General features: G+C 57.6%; 2 protein-coding genes across 10 annotated transcripts; both read left to right on the forward strand.

The window, feature by feature from the left end:
- The first annotated feature begins 99 nt into the window (after window positions 1–99).
- Window positions 100–4,134, forward strand: IL2RG (interleukin 2 receptor subunit gamma). 2 transcript variants are annotated; one of them, XM_023926931.2, is made up of 8 exons: window positions 100–620; window positions 1,467–1,557; window positions 1,762–1,949; window positions 2,087–2,229; window positions 2,335–2,497; window positions 2,895–3,003; window positions 3,075–3,159; window positions 3,261–4,134. In XM_023926931.2, exons 1-8 carry the CDS (start codon window positions 341–343, stop codon window positions 3,462–3,464), a joined length of 1,263 nt encoding a protein of 420 aa, XP_023782699.2. In that variant the 5' UTR covers window positions 100–340; the 3' UTR covers window positions 3,465–4,134. The 2 variants fall into 2 exon arrangements, with proteins under 2 accessions (XP_023782699.2, XP_023782700.2); XM_023926932.2 differs by having other exon boundaries at window positions 101–200.
- A 1,118-nt stretch (window positions 4,135–5,252) lies between these two features.
- LOC111929370 (sestrin-3-like) lies at window positions 5,253–12,706 on the forward strand. Of its 8 annotated transcripts, none has more exons than XM_086851163.1 (9): window positions 5,253–5,518; window positions 8,244–8,447; window positions 8,656–8,838; window positions 8,960–9,196; window positions 9,281–9,392; window positions 9,594–9,730; window positions 10,106–10,296; window positions 10,601–10,745; window positions 11,294–12,706. In XM_086851163.1, the coding sequence occupies exons 1-9, from the start codon at window positions 5,453–5,455 to the stop codon at window positions 11,381–11,383; spliced, it is 1,365 nt and encodes a 454-aa protein (XP_086707289.1). In that variant the 5' UTR covers window positions 5,253–5,452; the 3' UTR covers window positions 11,384–12,706. The 8 variants fall into 8 exon arrangements, with proteins under 8 accessions (XP_086707289.1, XP_086707290.1, XP_086707291.1 ...); XM_086851164.1 differs by having other exon boundaries at window positions 5,265–5,518; window positions 9,612–9,730; XM_086851165.1 differs by having other exon boundaries at window positions 5,377–6,266.
- Window positions 12,707–15,413: the final 2,707 nt, after the last annotated feature.

A 15,413-nucleotide genomic window follows, 5' to 3' on the forward strand; every position in this document is an offset into this window, starting at 1 on the left:
CAACAGCCTCCGCGGACACCGGCCGTACTGTCACACACACAGAGCCCCGCTGTGATTCTCTCCCTGCAACCTCCCCCTCTGACTGCCACAGTGCCTCCCAATGACGCTCCCAGGGATCCAGGCGGGCTGGGCGTTGGGATCCCCATCCCAGCCATGCTCCTGGGGCAAACCAGCGGCGATGATCCCTGCACCACGGCAGCGTGAGCCATGGGAACACGGCAGGGTGAACTGGGAGGCCCAAGAAATTGTGAGGCATAACTGAGGAGGAAGGGTGACAGTCCCAGTGGGACGAGCCGTGGTGTGCCAGTGGGTTAGCTGTGGTATCCCAGTGGGATGAGCCATGGAGTCCCACTGGGATGAGCTGTGGGGCCCCACTGGAGTGAGCCATGGCCCCCATAAGGTGGCCCATGGGGCAGCACGTAGGGGGCCCCCGGTGCAGGCGGTGCGTGGGGCAGGAAGCAGTGTGGTGCGGAAGCCGGCAGTCCTGGGTGAGGCTGTTCGCACGCGTCCCATGTCAGCAGCCCCCATGGCGGCTCCTGGCACCTTCCTCGTTCCTGTCCTTCTCCTCCTCCTCCTCTGTGGGCCGGGTCCCTACCCTGCTGCTGTCCACAGCCACCCAGGTAAGGGGGCACATGGGAAGGCCATAGGCCCCTTTTGTGGGTGGCGCTGGGGAATGGAGCTCCCCAGTGATGGCGGGCGAGGACAGGATGTGGGGCTGTGTGGGCTGGCACGCTGTTGTGGCACACACCAGGGACCCTGCGACCCCTGATGCTCCCCAAGACCTGCGGCACATATATGTTCTCTTGCAACTGGGCTGCCAGGAGGGTCAGGCTGTACTAGGGAGCCCTGCTGGGGAGTGTCCTCACACCCACTGCAGTGCTGGAGCATGTCTGACCCCGCCAGCCCCTGGCTACTAGTCCTGCAGTGCTCCTGCCTCACCACTCTACTGGCAGATCCTATTGGTCTCTGCTACGTGTGGGTGCTGGTCAGGATGGTCAGTGGATCTGCACCAGCTGCCCTTTCCTTCCTGGTCACCTCCGTAGTGCTGCGCAGAGGAAGGGGACAGGACATAGAGGCTTTTCTTTCCATCTGGCACTCTCATTCCAACCACTGTTTTCTGAAAGAAAAATCCACTCCTTATCTGGCTGTCAATAAAACAACAGATTTCTGTGGAAAAAGCTCCTCTGTATCTCTGGGCCTCCCAGGCTGCCAGGAAGGTGCCCTCCATCTCCATGTGTAGAAACAGCCTGTTTGCGCCATTGTGTTACATTACAACCCAGGTGGACTCTGGCTTTCTAGGGCCCCTGCAGTGCTGGCTGATGAGTTTGTTTGGTTCTCATGGAGGGATGCTCATAGGGATATCCAGGATTCAGGGATCTAGCATGTGCCATGTCTCTCCGGTACACCCCTGGGGCCTGGCTCAGCCACCCACCACTGCCATGCCCAGCAATGTCTGTTGCTTGCAGGGGTGGACTGTGTCCTCTTCAACGAGGAGTACATGACCTGCATGTGGGGGAGCAGAGAGATGCCCACAGTCAACTACTCCCTCTTCTACTGGTAGGTGCCCTGGCCAGTCCTACAGCAGAGTGTCCAGCAGTGGGTCCCTGGCAGCAGGGAGGCTTGCATCCTGGCATCAGGCTGCTTCTCCTCCCCAGGCCCAGGGTGGGGCAGGCTCTGTGTCCAGGGCAAGCAGGATGGGATGTGCTGGGGAGCTGAGGCATGTGAGGCCTTGGGGAGTCCTGGTAACCCACTGTGGCACAGGTACAAGAATACATCTGACAAGGAGGTGGAGTGCAAGCACTACCTGCAGGACCAGGGTGTCAGGGTCGGCTGCCACTTCAAGCAGAATGAGCTCATCCAGTTCCAGCCTTTCCATGTTCTCATCAATGCCAGCATTGGCGGCAAAACCCTGGAGATCCCCAGCAAGCGCATGTTGCTGCAGGACTTGGGTACAGAGGGGTGGGGGGGACCCCCCTCTCCTCTGCAGGGCTGTGGGTTCTCAGAGCTCCCCAGTGAGTTCCCAGCTGGCAGCAGGGCCACTGGGGTATGGGGCCAGCCCTCACTAGGCATTACCTGTATCTTGCAGTGAAACCAGCGGCGCCAGTCAACCTGACCATCCACAACATGAGCAACAATCAGCTGCAGCTCACCTGGGACTCCCCATACCCCAAAGGCAAGTGCCTGGAGCATGCTGTCAAGTACAAGAGCAACAAGGACACCAGCTGGACGGTGAGAGCTCTGGCCACAGCACCCTTGTGGCTGTGCCTGGGGGTGAGCTGTGCATCAGCTGCCAGGGTGGTCCCAGCCAGCAGCACAGGGCTCATGTCTCTGCAGGAGCTCTTGGTGAATGGAGATGTCTTCTCCTTACCCAGCGTGGACTATGAGAAGTCTTACACCTTCTACGTGCGCAGCAAGATCAACAAATACTGTGGAAGCACCCAGTTCTGGAGCGAGTGGAGCGTTCCTGTCATCTGGGGAAGCAACTCCACCAGCAAGGGTATGCTCTGAGGGCTGCAGTGGGATAGGATAGACTGGAGCATGGCAGGGCTCGCAGGTGAGAAATGGCCAAGCAAGTAGAGAATGGCCTGAGGCAGCAGCTGTAGGGGCAAGACCCATCTGGGTATGTGGGGTGTCAGCAGCAGCATCCTTTGTACTTCTGGAAGCAAAACACACCCTACCAGTGGGACCTGCTGACTTTTGCCAGGGTCTTCTTAGCACTGGAGGGCGTGGCTGGGCCAGGACAGGGTCACCAGCTAGTTACAGTGATAGGATGGCAGGGCCTGGGGACAGGCCTCTTCTCCATCCTCTGTTCCCAGTCATGGCCACCTGCAGGCCCAACCCACTGCCACAGTGGGGTGCTGTCCGGGGGTCAGTTTCAGCCCCACTCTTTCCAGGCACGGTGGAGGAACAGCTGCACTGGTTTGGAATCCGTACAGTCTTGGTCCCCATTGCCTCCTGTCTGCTCCTGCTGGTCTTTGTCATCCTGCTGGTGCGCACAGAAAGGTGAGTGTGGGGAGCTGATTTGGGGCAGCAGCACTGGGGCTTTTCCCCTCTAACACACCTCTCCTGCACAGGGTATGGGTCATCCTGATGCCCCGAATTCCCAACCCCAGCAAGAATTTTGATGAGCTGTTCATCACCCACAACGGCAATTTCCAGGTAAGACAGTACAGGCAGCCCTGCCCTGGGCCCGCCCTTTCTGTGTGGGGTTGGGGCTGGGCTGGGTGGAAGCTCCTCTCACCCTGCTCTGCTCCCTGGAGGAATGGGCTGGAGTCCCCAAAGATGTCATGGAGAGTTTCAAGACCAACTACAGTGAGAACATCTGCTATGTGACTGAGCTGCCACCCAAGGAAAGCCATGAGAACCTCTGGGACAGCAGCAATCATGCACCACCTCCAATGCCTGGGCCCCCAGCCACCCCCAGTGAGCACAGCCCCTATCAGAACAGCTACGGGAGAGTGTGACACACTCCTGCACCCTTGCATCCCCCATTCTCCACAGCTTTGCTTCCCAAACCTTACTGCTTCTCAGGCCCTGCTCCTGCCATGCTTTTGCCAAATGCCCTGGGTCCCTGGTCTTGCTTCCTGCCAAGTCCTCCTACCTGCTCCAGGGTGCCCACAAGCACACCCAGGGATGTGTCCTGGTGAGTGGGCAGCTGCAGCTGAGCAGACAGGGGCCACTGGCCAACTGATGGGGACACACAGGATGAGGAGTCTCAGGGGGTCCAAGTGTGGAAAAATAAGGGAAGATAGTCAAGAAAGATTGTAAACGTGCTTGAGTGCCTTGCAGCTGATCTACAAAAACACATGTACCAGACTCATCGTTGTTTAGCTCTGTGTGTTCAGTAAGAAGAACTTCTGTGTTTAGATAACACAGGCCTGTGATAGACTTAGTGGCACCTTATTTAACATGCTTGAGATTCCTGGCCTGCTGTGGGAAAGATCAAATCACAGTGGTAAACCACAACTGCACAAATCCTTGATAAACAGGCAGAAACAGCAGGTTCAGTGATCCTTTAGGGTGGACTAAGATCCACAGTGCCTGCATCCCTACTTATGTTCCTCTGCCTGGGTGCTGCCTGGGAGATCCTCCAGTCAGTGAAGTAATGAAAATAAATTTCCTCTTTGCCTTTCATCCGTGGTTTTGTGGTTGTTCCTGTGTCCTGCCTGTGCTGGCTCAGACAGCAAGCCACTGTGTTATCCTGGCAGTTCCCCCAAGGCCTTGCTTCTCCTTCGCCTGTGTCCCCAGTTTCCAGTGACAGTAAAGCTCTGCCCACCAGGGGTTTGCCCAGGCTCATCCTGCAGGGTCTGGGGAAAGCACCAGCGGAACCCCAAATCCTGAACACCTCTGACCTCTCACGCACAGTAAGGCAGGGGACAGTCGTACTGTCTCAGCCCTGCTGTCCCAGGCTCACAGTGGCAGCATGTTCATCAATCAACATCAAGCACATGGATGAATCCCGTCCTGGCCATCTCACAGGGCTCCCTGCACATTCAGACAATGTGCTATGACCTTACCGGGCAATGGGCTCCACTCTGGGCTCTCCAACCACTTCTGGGGCCACCTGCAGCCCCCAGCCACTGCTGCTGTCCCTGCAGATGACCAGACCTTTCTGGCCAACACTGACTGCAGGCCCCTGCCGCTGCTCTTACAGAATCCCAGATTCAATTATGTTGGAGAAGACGTTGGAGATTATTGAGTCCAACCTGTGTCCAAACATCACCATGTCAACCAGATCACAGCACTACGTGCCACCTCGTCTTTCTTGAAACATCTCCAGGGACAATGACTCCACCACCTACCTGGGCAATCTAATCCAATGTCTGTTCACCCTTTCTGGGAAGAAATTCTTCCTGATGTCCAACCTCAGCCTCTCCTGGCAGAGGGACATAAGACCACACCCTCCCATCCTATCACTGCTTGCTTAAGAGAAGAGAGTGGAACCCTCAGCTGGACCCTGAGACAGCCAGGCCTTGGCACATCAGGACCCCGGCACAGCGGTACCCCAGCACAGCCGGGCCCTGGCACAGTGGCACCCCAGAACAGTTGGGACCCTGGCACATCAGGACCCCGGCACAGCCGAGCCCTGGCACAGCCGGGCCCAGGATGGGGGACCACGGCCTTGTTCCCCCCCGCGTCCCGCGGTGCCCAGGACAGGCAGCAGCGCCCCCTAGCGGCGGGGCACCCCAGGCCCCGCCCACCCCGGGCGGGGGCGGGGCCTGCGCGCCGGGCACCGGTAACTTTCCAGCCCTGCCCACGTGGTGCGGCGGCGGCCGCCCCCTGGCGGCGGCGATTGGCGCAGGCGGGCCCGCCCCCCGTGCCTGCCGCGGTGCCGGCTCTGCGCTGCCGGTGGCTGCACCGGGCGGGGGCACCGGCACCGGGCACCGGGACTGCGCTCGGCTCGGCTCGGCTCGGCTCGGCTCGGCTCGGCACGGCAAGGCACGGGCTCACCATGATCTTGTGTCCCCAGAGCGTGGAGCACCCCCGAGGAAGCCGATGCCAGCGGCTGCCGGGGCAGGTAGGACCCGCCCCGCCGCCACCACCGGAGCCCGTACAGGAGCACCGGGCTTCTCCTTGCTCGCCGCCACCGGGCCGGCACGGCTGCGGCACCAGCAGGCCGGGACATTCCCGCTGCCCGCTGGCGGTGCCCGGGGCCGGCGAGGCTGCGCTCTCACGGTGCCCCCCCCTGCGGCTTGGTCTTGGTCTTGGTCCTGATTCTGCTCCCGGTGCCGGTCCCGGTGCGGCGGTGCCGTCCCCGTCCCCTTTGTGCGGGATGCGGGAGGCGCCGTGGCTCCATCACTGCCAATCAAACTTGTTTTTCTCTCTCCGCCTGCACTGCCTGCGCCGCTCACCGGGGGCGCTGCCGCCGCCGCCGCCCGCACAATGGAGCCCCGGGTACCGGCCCCGGGTACCGGCCGCCGGCACTGCTGTAGGGACCCCTTCCGCGGGCACTCGTGCTTTTCCCGTCCTCTTGAACACCCAGGCATAAAGGCCGGGCGAGACATGCCGTCGCGGCACCGTCTCCAGAAAACGTTACCGGAGGAGCCGTCGGTACCGACAGAGCCGCGGTCTCGCTGGGCGAAGGGATAAGCCCCGGCCAGGCGGGGAGCGCGGCGGGGTCCGCCGGCCCCTCTCCCGTACATCCCGGTGCTTTCCGGGCTCCTTCATCCTCCTGCCTCCTTTACGTGTTCACGGCTGCAGGCCGGGAGCGCCGGGGCACCGTTACCCCCGCGGCTCCACCGGGCGCCGAGGGGACGAGGTTGGCGGTGGGTACGCAGTTGAGGAGCCTGTTGGAGTTCAGGGCGCTAGGACACTCGAAGATTCTACTGGGAAGGGAGGCGATGCTCCTACCGTCCGGGAATGCGAGTGGATGCAGGGGAGGAGGAGGAGGGCTGTGGCCGAGGAGGATGAGGAAGGTGGCACTGGGGCCAATGTAAGAAGCTGGGGAGGCAGAACTGAGGGAATGTGGCAGGTGGTGCCAGTAGGAGACAGCCTGGGCTGAGCTGGTGCCTTTGGGAGTGGGCAGTTTAGCCTGGCCAGAGGCTGAGAGCCAAGGAGGTGGATGTTCTGCACCTTCATCCCCTCCTTCCTTCATCATGTCCTTCCAATATCTGCCTGGTTGTTTGCTCCACCATCACCTGGACAAGCAGAGTGAGGAGAGCTGGCAACACCAGAGGCCAAGCCATGGGCTGCTTGCACAGCTCTTCACTGGGGACCACTTTTCCCCAGGAGAAGTGAAAAGACCCCTGGCTCCACCTCAGCCCTCCAGGAGGAGAATACCAGTGGCTGTAGCCCCTTGGGTGTCCTCATGGCATCTCATTTCCCCAGGCAGAGTGATTTTGTAGGGGGCTTTTGCAGTTCACTTCTGGCTTTCATCTTCTCCTGTCAATCAGAGAAACTGGTGCTTTTCATCTCTTTCCATTTTAATTTGAGTTTTGGGGTTTTGTGGACCCCTTTTACCAGAGGAAGTGAAGAGGACACTTCAAATGTCATCAAGTAAATCTCTTGACACATGAGCGATGGTGTTTTCACCAGAAGTGCAGGATGGTGGAAAATAGCCTGAGCAGCTTCCTGCACTGCCTGTGTGGGTGCAACTGCTCTGTGCTGCCACACAGCTCACCCCTGCTCTGTCTGCCCCTCACCCCTGGGTGCTCTGCCATGCACCCTGTAGCTTTGGTGGTTTGCAGAAATGCTCCTGGTTTTGTCCTATGCCACCATTGTTGCCATGCTCCAGTCACCAGCCTTTGCGTGATTGCACTGGAGAGACAGGTGGAAGGAACGGACAGTGGTGTCAGCATGGCCAGAATTCCCCAGGAGAGATTTCAGTTCAAGCCTGGGAGAAGAGATGCATCCTTTACATCCAAGGGTGCTGCCTGGGCTCCCACATGCAAGCAGGAGCTGTGACTTTCTGTGTGATAAGGGTTAGCACCTGCTGTACCCGTACCTTGGGGTGGGCAGGCTGCAGGTGCAGACCATGCTGTCGGGTGGGAATTGTGGCAACACAGCCGTTGGAGCATGGCAGCTGCCTGGGCATCTTTCCAACATCCCTGCCCTCTGTTCCGACCACCCTCTCAGGAGAGGCTGTGCTGGACTGTGGACCTGGTGCAAGGCTGGCATGGGCATTGCTGGGGGTGTCTGGGCCCCCCTTGCCGAGTTGCCCATCTGTGTTTTCTCTGGTGGGCACATCCAATAACAGCTGTGCTCTGTGCTGCAGGACCCACTCCCATGCTGTCTGCCTGGGCAACATGTAAAGAGCTCTTCTGTGTGCTCCTGTTCACATGAAAGGTACCAGGATATGGTTTGCCTTTTGGCTTGCCGGGGCAGGAGCCTGGGAGCCCCTCTGCTCTTTCCACAGCTCTCTCTCATCTTGGTACTGGGCAGGACAGCTCCATGCTGGTGGTAAGGCAGATGGGCTGCTCCATTCTGGAATGTATTTTGTGTCATGTTTCTCCTGATCTGGCCTTGCACCACTACAAGAAACATCATTCCTGGCTTGCCCTTTGCTTCCACTCCACACAGAGCTTTGTCTCAGACAGTGACCAACCTGACAGTGTATCTTGCTACCTGTCTTCCCACTACCTGTGTCACTGAGCAATGCTCTGCCTGATAGCCATGAGTGTCCCTCTGGCAACACTAAGCTGGGAGAGGGATCTCTGCCCCTTGCAGAGCCTGGGCTTGGGTGGGGCATGCTGCTGCAGCAGGGGCTGCTCTGGGAAGAGCTAAGTGGAGTGTGTTTCCTGCAGGTAGTGAAGATGTCCAGCAGCGACCCCGAGTGCCCCCAGTTCCTCTTTGTGAAGGTGCTGGCAAGCCGAGGGCGGCTGGAGGCGGTGACCCAGCAGATGGGCTACCACCCACAGTACCTTGACAGCTTCCTCAAGACACAGCACTACCTGATGCACATGGATGGCCCCCTGCCCTTTGACTGCCGGCACTACATCGCCATCATGGTGAGCCTGCTGGGATCTGCCAGAGGGGACGGTGGGGGGGCTCGGCTCAGCCCTGTGAGGCTCTCCTCAGCCTCCAGCAGACACCCTTTTCCCTGGACTTCTCCTCTGGGGCCAGAATCACGGTGTCCTGGAGGCTGAGCAAGAGGTGGGTGTGGGATGCCTGTCCTGCTGGGGGCTGTGCACGGATGCCAATGTGCCGCTCTTGCAGGCAGCAGCCCGGCACCAGTGCCGGTACCTGGTGAACCTGCATGTGCTGCAGTTCCTGCGGGCAGGGGGTGATCCCCAGTGGCTGCGCGGCCTCGAATTCATCCCCCCCAAACTCCGCAACCTCAATGAGATCAACAAGATCCTGGCACACCGGCCATGGCTCATCACCAAGGAGCACATTGAGGTACTGGGAAGGGCTATGAGCCAGGCTCCAGGATGGCAGCGGGGACAGCAATGTCCACAGCAGCTGTCAGCACCCTGCCCACTTGCCTGTGTCACATTGCTGCTCTGTCCATGTTCTGCAGAAGCTGCTGAAGATCAGTGAGTGGAGCTGGTCACTGGCAGAGCTGGTGCACGCCGTCGTCCTCCTGGCACACTGCCACGCACTTGCCAGCTTTGTCTTCGGCTGTGGCTGTGAGCAGGACGAGGGGCTGGGGGGCCGAGGCTTGCTGAAGCCATTGTCACTCGGGAACCAGTGCTTCTGCGAGGCCACTGCCGGCAACAGCTACAGCCAGGAGCTGCTGCGTATCAACCGCAAGCGGGTGAGCTCCTGAGGATGGGTCTGCAGGGGATGGGGGGATGCTGCTGGGACCACTGCCCTTACCCCCAAGTCTGTGTCTGTGCAGTCCCTGGACTCCTGCATGGAGCTGGATTCCCTCCGGGAACGCATGCAGCGGATCCATGTGGAGACTGAGGGCAGGGACGAGATGAGGCTGCTGCAGCAGGACCGAGAGGAAGGTGAGGGGCAGGGACCAGAGGTGGGTGTACAGGGTGGGAGTTCATATGGCACATCTGTTTGCTCCTCCTCCATGCATGTTTTCCATGATGTGTGGTTCAGAGGGGCTTGTGGGATGCACGTGGGGCAGAGGAAGGGCTGGCTTTCAGTGCCTGATGTGGCTGGGAACAGGGCAGCTGAGCACTGCTCTGACCCATGTGCAGGGCTCTCCCCTCTTGCAGATACTGATGGGGAAGTCACCAGTGCCACCAACCTTGCCTGCTATATGCAGGACCCTGACTTTGGATACCAGGACTTTGCCCGGCGCGACGAGGATCAGACGCAGGTATTCAGAGTCCAGGTAAGAGTCCTGCTCTCTTGATCTCTTGGTGGGCAGCAGCCCAAGCTCCCCTCCCCTCCCCTCCCCTCCCCTCCCCTCCCCTCCCCTCCCCTCCCCTCCCCTCCCCTCCCCTCCCCTCCCCTCCCCTGGGTTCGGAAGAGGGAGGTGACTTCTGTCCCCAAGGGTTGGTGATTTTTTTTCACATGGCTCTCATGGAGGTAAGGGTCAAAATCATTCAAAAGCTGCTTGGGAAGGGATGTTGTGTTTTGGGCAGAGCCACCTCCAGAGCATGTTCACTGAATCCTTCTGCTTCCCGAGGGCTCCAGCCCTTCTTCCTTGGGAATATGCTCCAAGCTCCTTTTTGCAATTGCAAAATCCTCTTGCTGTGCTCAACAGGATTACTCCTGGGAAGACCATGGCTTCTCACTGGTCAACCGGCTCTACTCTGACATTGGGCATCTCCTGGATGAGAAGTTTAGGATGGTGGATGGTCTGCAAAGCAGTGCCATGGCCAAGCGGCAGGGCTGTGAACCCTCTGTTTTCAAGCGTGGCATCTGGAACTACATCCACTGCATGTTTGGCATTAGGTAGGGAAACCAACTTCACAGTCCAGGGGAGAAAACTGAGCTGACCCAGGCAGGAGGAGGGTAGGACACTCAGTCTGTCATGCAGATGAGCATGGAGAAGCGACAGAGGTGAATCACCTGCCTGGATGCTGAGACAGGCAGGGAAGAGATACTAAACTGCTCTGGCCAGGGCAGGGGGCTTTGGGGACAGGGTTTCAGTGCTTGGTGGCTGTTGGCATGTACCCCCCTGCCCTATGGCTGTGCCATGCCTCAGGCAGACCACAGGCAAGGTGCTGGCCATGACTTGCCCCTGTGCTCCCCACAGGTACGATGATTATGACTATGCAGAAGTGAATCAGCTCCTGGAGCGAATGCTCAAAGTTTACATTAAAACTGTCACCTGCTACCCAGAGAAGACAAACTCAGAAATGTTTGACAGGTTCTGGAAGCAGTTCAAGCACAGTGAAAAGGTGGGATAGCTGGCCCCTGGCTCTGGCTGTGGTGGGGCTGGGAGTGGGCAGAGGCTGCAAGCTGGGGTGCTTTGGGGGATGTGTGGGAGATCTTTGAGCCACCAAACCAGCCTGAGGCAGGTGAGAGGGAATGGAGACTGGCTGTTTGTAAGGAGTTGGGCTTAGTGTGGGATGGGGCTGCCCACTGTTATGAGACCAGGGGCAGCAGCAGCACAGGCATCTCCAAGGTCATTATCCCAGTGGTGAGTGCTTCCTGGCGATCCCTCTGTCACACTGTAACTCACAGCAGTGGCTGCTGTGGGTGTCAGGGACTGTGCTGCTGCCAGCCTGGAATGCCGGTGCCAAGTATGCAGGGGACTCCCTGGCACGCAGCTCTGGGAAGCAGCCACAGCCTACAGGACTGGGAGGAGGGGAAATGGGGAGCTGCCTGAGCTGGCAAATTGGTGGCATTTTGATGACAAAAGACTCACTTCCCCAGGTGGGCAGTTGCTTGCACCGCTGAGCACAGCACACTTCGGCTGCCTGAGCCGCTCTTGCTGTTCCCCCAGGTCCACGTGAACCTGCTCATCCTGGAAGCCCGGATGCAGGCAGAGCTGCTGTACGCGTTGCAGGCCATCACCCAGTACATGATCTCCTAGATGGTGGGAGCTGTGCTGCGGCGGGGCCGGGCAGCCTCCTCTCTCCCTGAACTCGTGCGGGACCCGTCATGCTGGGACCGACGGCGAGGGATTTCTTGATTTAGTTTACTTGACTGTATTGTTCCTTTTTGTTGGTTCCCCCCCCCGGCCTTGTGGGGGTCACTGAGTGGCCCTGTTATGTGCAATTACCAAACTGTGAGGCAAGTCCGTGCTGCTGAGATGCTGGAGACTTGAACATGTCCGAGGAGGACTGCCAAAAACAGGGGAGAGGGAAGTGGGTGGGGACTGGGGCCAGATTAGAGGGATGCTCCTTGCCTGGGTGCTGTGGGAACCTCAGTGGCACAGGGAGGGCAGGGGGAGAACTGGCTTCCTTCCCTGTGCTGCAGTAGCTGCTCTGCTTGCAAAGCCACCCTTGGGCACCTCTCCTCATTGGGGTGGTGTCTCTCACTTGGGAACAGTGCAGGCAGTGTGTGGGTGTGTTGCAATGTTCTGAGTTGCAGGGTTAGGCAGCAAGAAGCTCCAGCTCCTAGCAAGGGCCCTTCCCCAGGACAGCAAGGGGATGCACTTGCTGCCTGTGTGTTATGTCCTTTAGGTCTATGTGCCAAACCCTTCTGGGATGGACAAGAGATGACACAGCAAACTCCAAACTGTGAAGCTCTTGCTGGCAGAGCATGTTCATGCTTTGCTTTCTCCAGCACCAGGATGCGAAGGTCTTTGACAGTGTTCAGGCACTGGAGGTTTCTGCAGGGGATTTTGGCAGAAAGTCCTCTGCTTCCCATCAGCAAAGAGGCAGGAGGAACAAGGGAGGCTTATGTGTTTGAGTTAATGTGGTTTGTACCTTCTTACCACCATGAGAGGGCTGAGGTCCTGTGCCATCACTTGCTTAACAGCATGGTGGAGGAGCCTGTGGTCAGCATAGGTAAGCTACAGGAAGCTTCTCCTCGAATGTGGGTTGGGGGACACTCCTGGGACTGCTCCATTTGAATAGAGGCATTTGAACAGAGGCATTTGTCCACCAGCCTTGTCTTCTGCCTGAGGGGCTACACCACCATCCCCCCATCTCCCTGGGCTCCCTGCCTGTGCCACAACCCCTAGCTGGAGAGGTACAAGGGCACCAGCACAGGCTCCAGGGAGCAGCCACAAAAGGGGAATGAAGCCACCCGTTGTAAGTGGGAGCCTGAAGCAAGGGCAGCTGTTGAGTCAGCCAGCACACGCTGCTTCAGTCGACCTGTTTACTGCGTAAATATACGGGGAGAAAACCTTGTGTATGGAAGCTACAGAAAAAGCCTATTTTTGCTATAAATATATTATGTTTGACATGGATGTGTGTTTTATTTCTGCCCAATGTTGGGAAGGGGATCCAAATTTGCATGGTTGCTGTGAAGGTAGGACAGCAATGCCTGGCTGACCACAGCCCTGAGATGGCCCAAGTGCCAGGAAACCAAACATGCTCAGCCATGCTGGGGTCATGCACTGACAGCTCTGGTTCATGGCCAGCAGCTGGTCACTGAGGCTACACCTATCCTGTTCAGCTCAGCTATGTCCTCTTGCCATGCTCAGATAAGCAACTGCTGCAGCTTTGCATGTTTGATAGGAAAAGAGGGAAGAAGGGGCTGTGGCATTCCAGCAAGGAGGAGTGGAGTGTGCCAGAGGAAGGAGCTGGCTGGTATCTGGTCACTGGTGGCCAAGGTGTGGGTGCTGCTTCTGCAGCTGAAGAAGCATTTTTCTCACGCTCCCAAGCACTCAGTGAGCAAGGCCAGGAACCAAGACCAACTTAGTCCTGATCCATGCTGCTGGTGCCTTCCCTCTGCTGGGGCCAGGCCAGCTTGTACTGGGCCAAGCTAGTGCCTGGGCAGTAAAATGCCAGGACAACTGGTGCTGGGTAGTACCAGCTGAGTCAGTACTGGTGCTGGAACAAGTGACACCAGTGCAAGGATGACTAGTGCTGGGACAGCTGCCGCCGGGCTTGGCTAGACAGTGCTGGGACTGACTGCTATACTATCACTTAGCCACAGTGAGGGCTGGGCAGGGATCAGGCAGCTGGGTGTACTGCTCACTGTCAGGGTTAACCACACCAGCCTAGCTGTTTGCCAGTCTCCCTGCTGTCCCTGCAACAGCAGCTGTATCCCCTGCAGGGCTGGGATGGGTCACAGCAGCCAGTTCCCCACAGGGCTCACTGCTCCTGAAGCCAGCAGCACTGGGCAGCCTGGGGCTGGCTCCCAGCCTGCTGCCAGCATGGCTCTGGCTGGGGGTGAGGGACTGCCTGTCCCAGGTGATGTGAGGCTGGCTCCCTTTTACCTCATCTCTACACCTGCACTAAGGGCTGGCCTTGCAGGGGCTGGGGCAGCTGCCACACACTCCAGCTCACAAATACCAGCCATACCAGTAAGATGAAGGGCTCCATGCTCTCTCAGTCCTGACCAGAAACAAGTAGAGCTGCTGGCAAGGCCAGGAGAGACTGCAGGCAGGCACAAACAGCATGCCACAAGTCTGGCAATTTTAACACTTCAGTCTCTGTCCTGTTGGCCCCCACATCCTTCATGTGCTTGGGCCAGGATATTCCTCCCTATTGCTCTATGGCTGGAAGAACTGCCAGAGTACAGACTGGCTCACCTCTACAGGAACCTTCCAGGATATCCTGCACATGGGAGTTGGGACACCGGCTGTACCGGGGATTACCGAGGGGAGGATGCAGGCACATGCCCAAAGCAGTAACTGAGTTTCTTGCAAAGCCTGTAGCAGAAAGAAGTGCTGGCAAGTGCAGCCAGGACTGCTTTTGTAACAGCTGAGCCCTTCCCAAGATGCACGGTGGGAGGAATGGTGTGCTCTAGCCCATGGACAACACCAAGTCACACTGCAGCAATGGTACTGCCACAGCTCCTACAACTCACCCCTTCAAAGTCATGCCTCTGACTGCTGCTCTTACCAGAGCTGTGAAGGGGAAGTAATAGCACGAGGTGAGGACAGCTCAAAGAAGGCAGTGTGCACCCATCTCCCTCTGCCCCAGCTCCACCACAAAGAACACATGCAGTAGGGCAGTAGCCTTCCCCACTGTGCTTCCACACGTGGGCACATCACTGGTGGCACACAGGTCTTCATCAGCCAGCAGGGGCTGGAGGCAAAGCAGGACTCTGGCCAGAAACCCAGCTGAGCAGAAAAGCTGCTTTTCCACTGGCTTCATGTACTGCTGTTCTGCAGGCAACTACCCACAGGCCAAAATACTTACGGTGACAAGCTGGGAGAGCTACAAAGTCTCCAAGACTGCAAGAAAGGTGCAAACACGATGCCTTGAACCCACAGAACACAGCAGGACTCTTGGTGACTGCGGAAGACAGCGTCACACTCATCAAAAGCAACCCTGAGCTAAGGCATTCCAATTTTGCTCTCCTTGGCAGTGTTTAAATGGCACAGGCCAATGCTCAAAGAAGTATAAGAAGTGTTAATGGCTACTGGGAAAATGCATGGGCCCCTGCTGTGCAGCAAGGTTTGAACACATCCACTTTGATCCAATCAACTGCAAAATCTTTGGCATTTTGTGTCTCCAACAGCACCCATCATTATGTGCCTGCAAGAAGCCCTAAGTACCATGGAACAGATGAGGGGCAGACAGCTCCCCTAAGGATCTTCTTCTAATTCCTCATTTTTGTAAATTTGGTTATATCTTGCTCCAGAACCCTTAAAAGCCCCTTAGAGTTATACAGTTATTTGCATTAACTGTAGCAAAGAATAGAATTACAAAATAATATACTGAGTATCCAAAGCTTTGAAAGAAAATTTTCTGGCTGTACACACATTGTGCAATTTCACAAATGAGCCTTTACCCTCAGCAGTGGTATCCCCAATTTGCCCTCCATGTATCTAACCTGGCCAGTGGAATCCATGGTTTACACTCTTTCCGTCCTTACTCTCATCTCCTTACCTGCCACCACTGCTGCTGACACACAAAGATATTTGAATGTAGCTATACAAAACAGAGTCACCCTCAGCACTCAGGTCTAGAAAGGCAAGAAAAGAAGGGACTAAAACAACT

Source organism: Cyanistes caeruleus, chromosome 14, assembly GCF_971803275.1.
Source record: "Cyanistes caeruleus chromosome 14, bCyaCae1.hap1.1, whole genome shotgun sequence".
NCBI classification, from domain to species: domain Eukaryota; kingdom Metazoa; phylum Chordata; class Aves; order Passeriformes; family Paridae; genus Cyanistes; species Cyanistes caeruleus.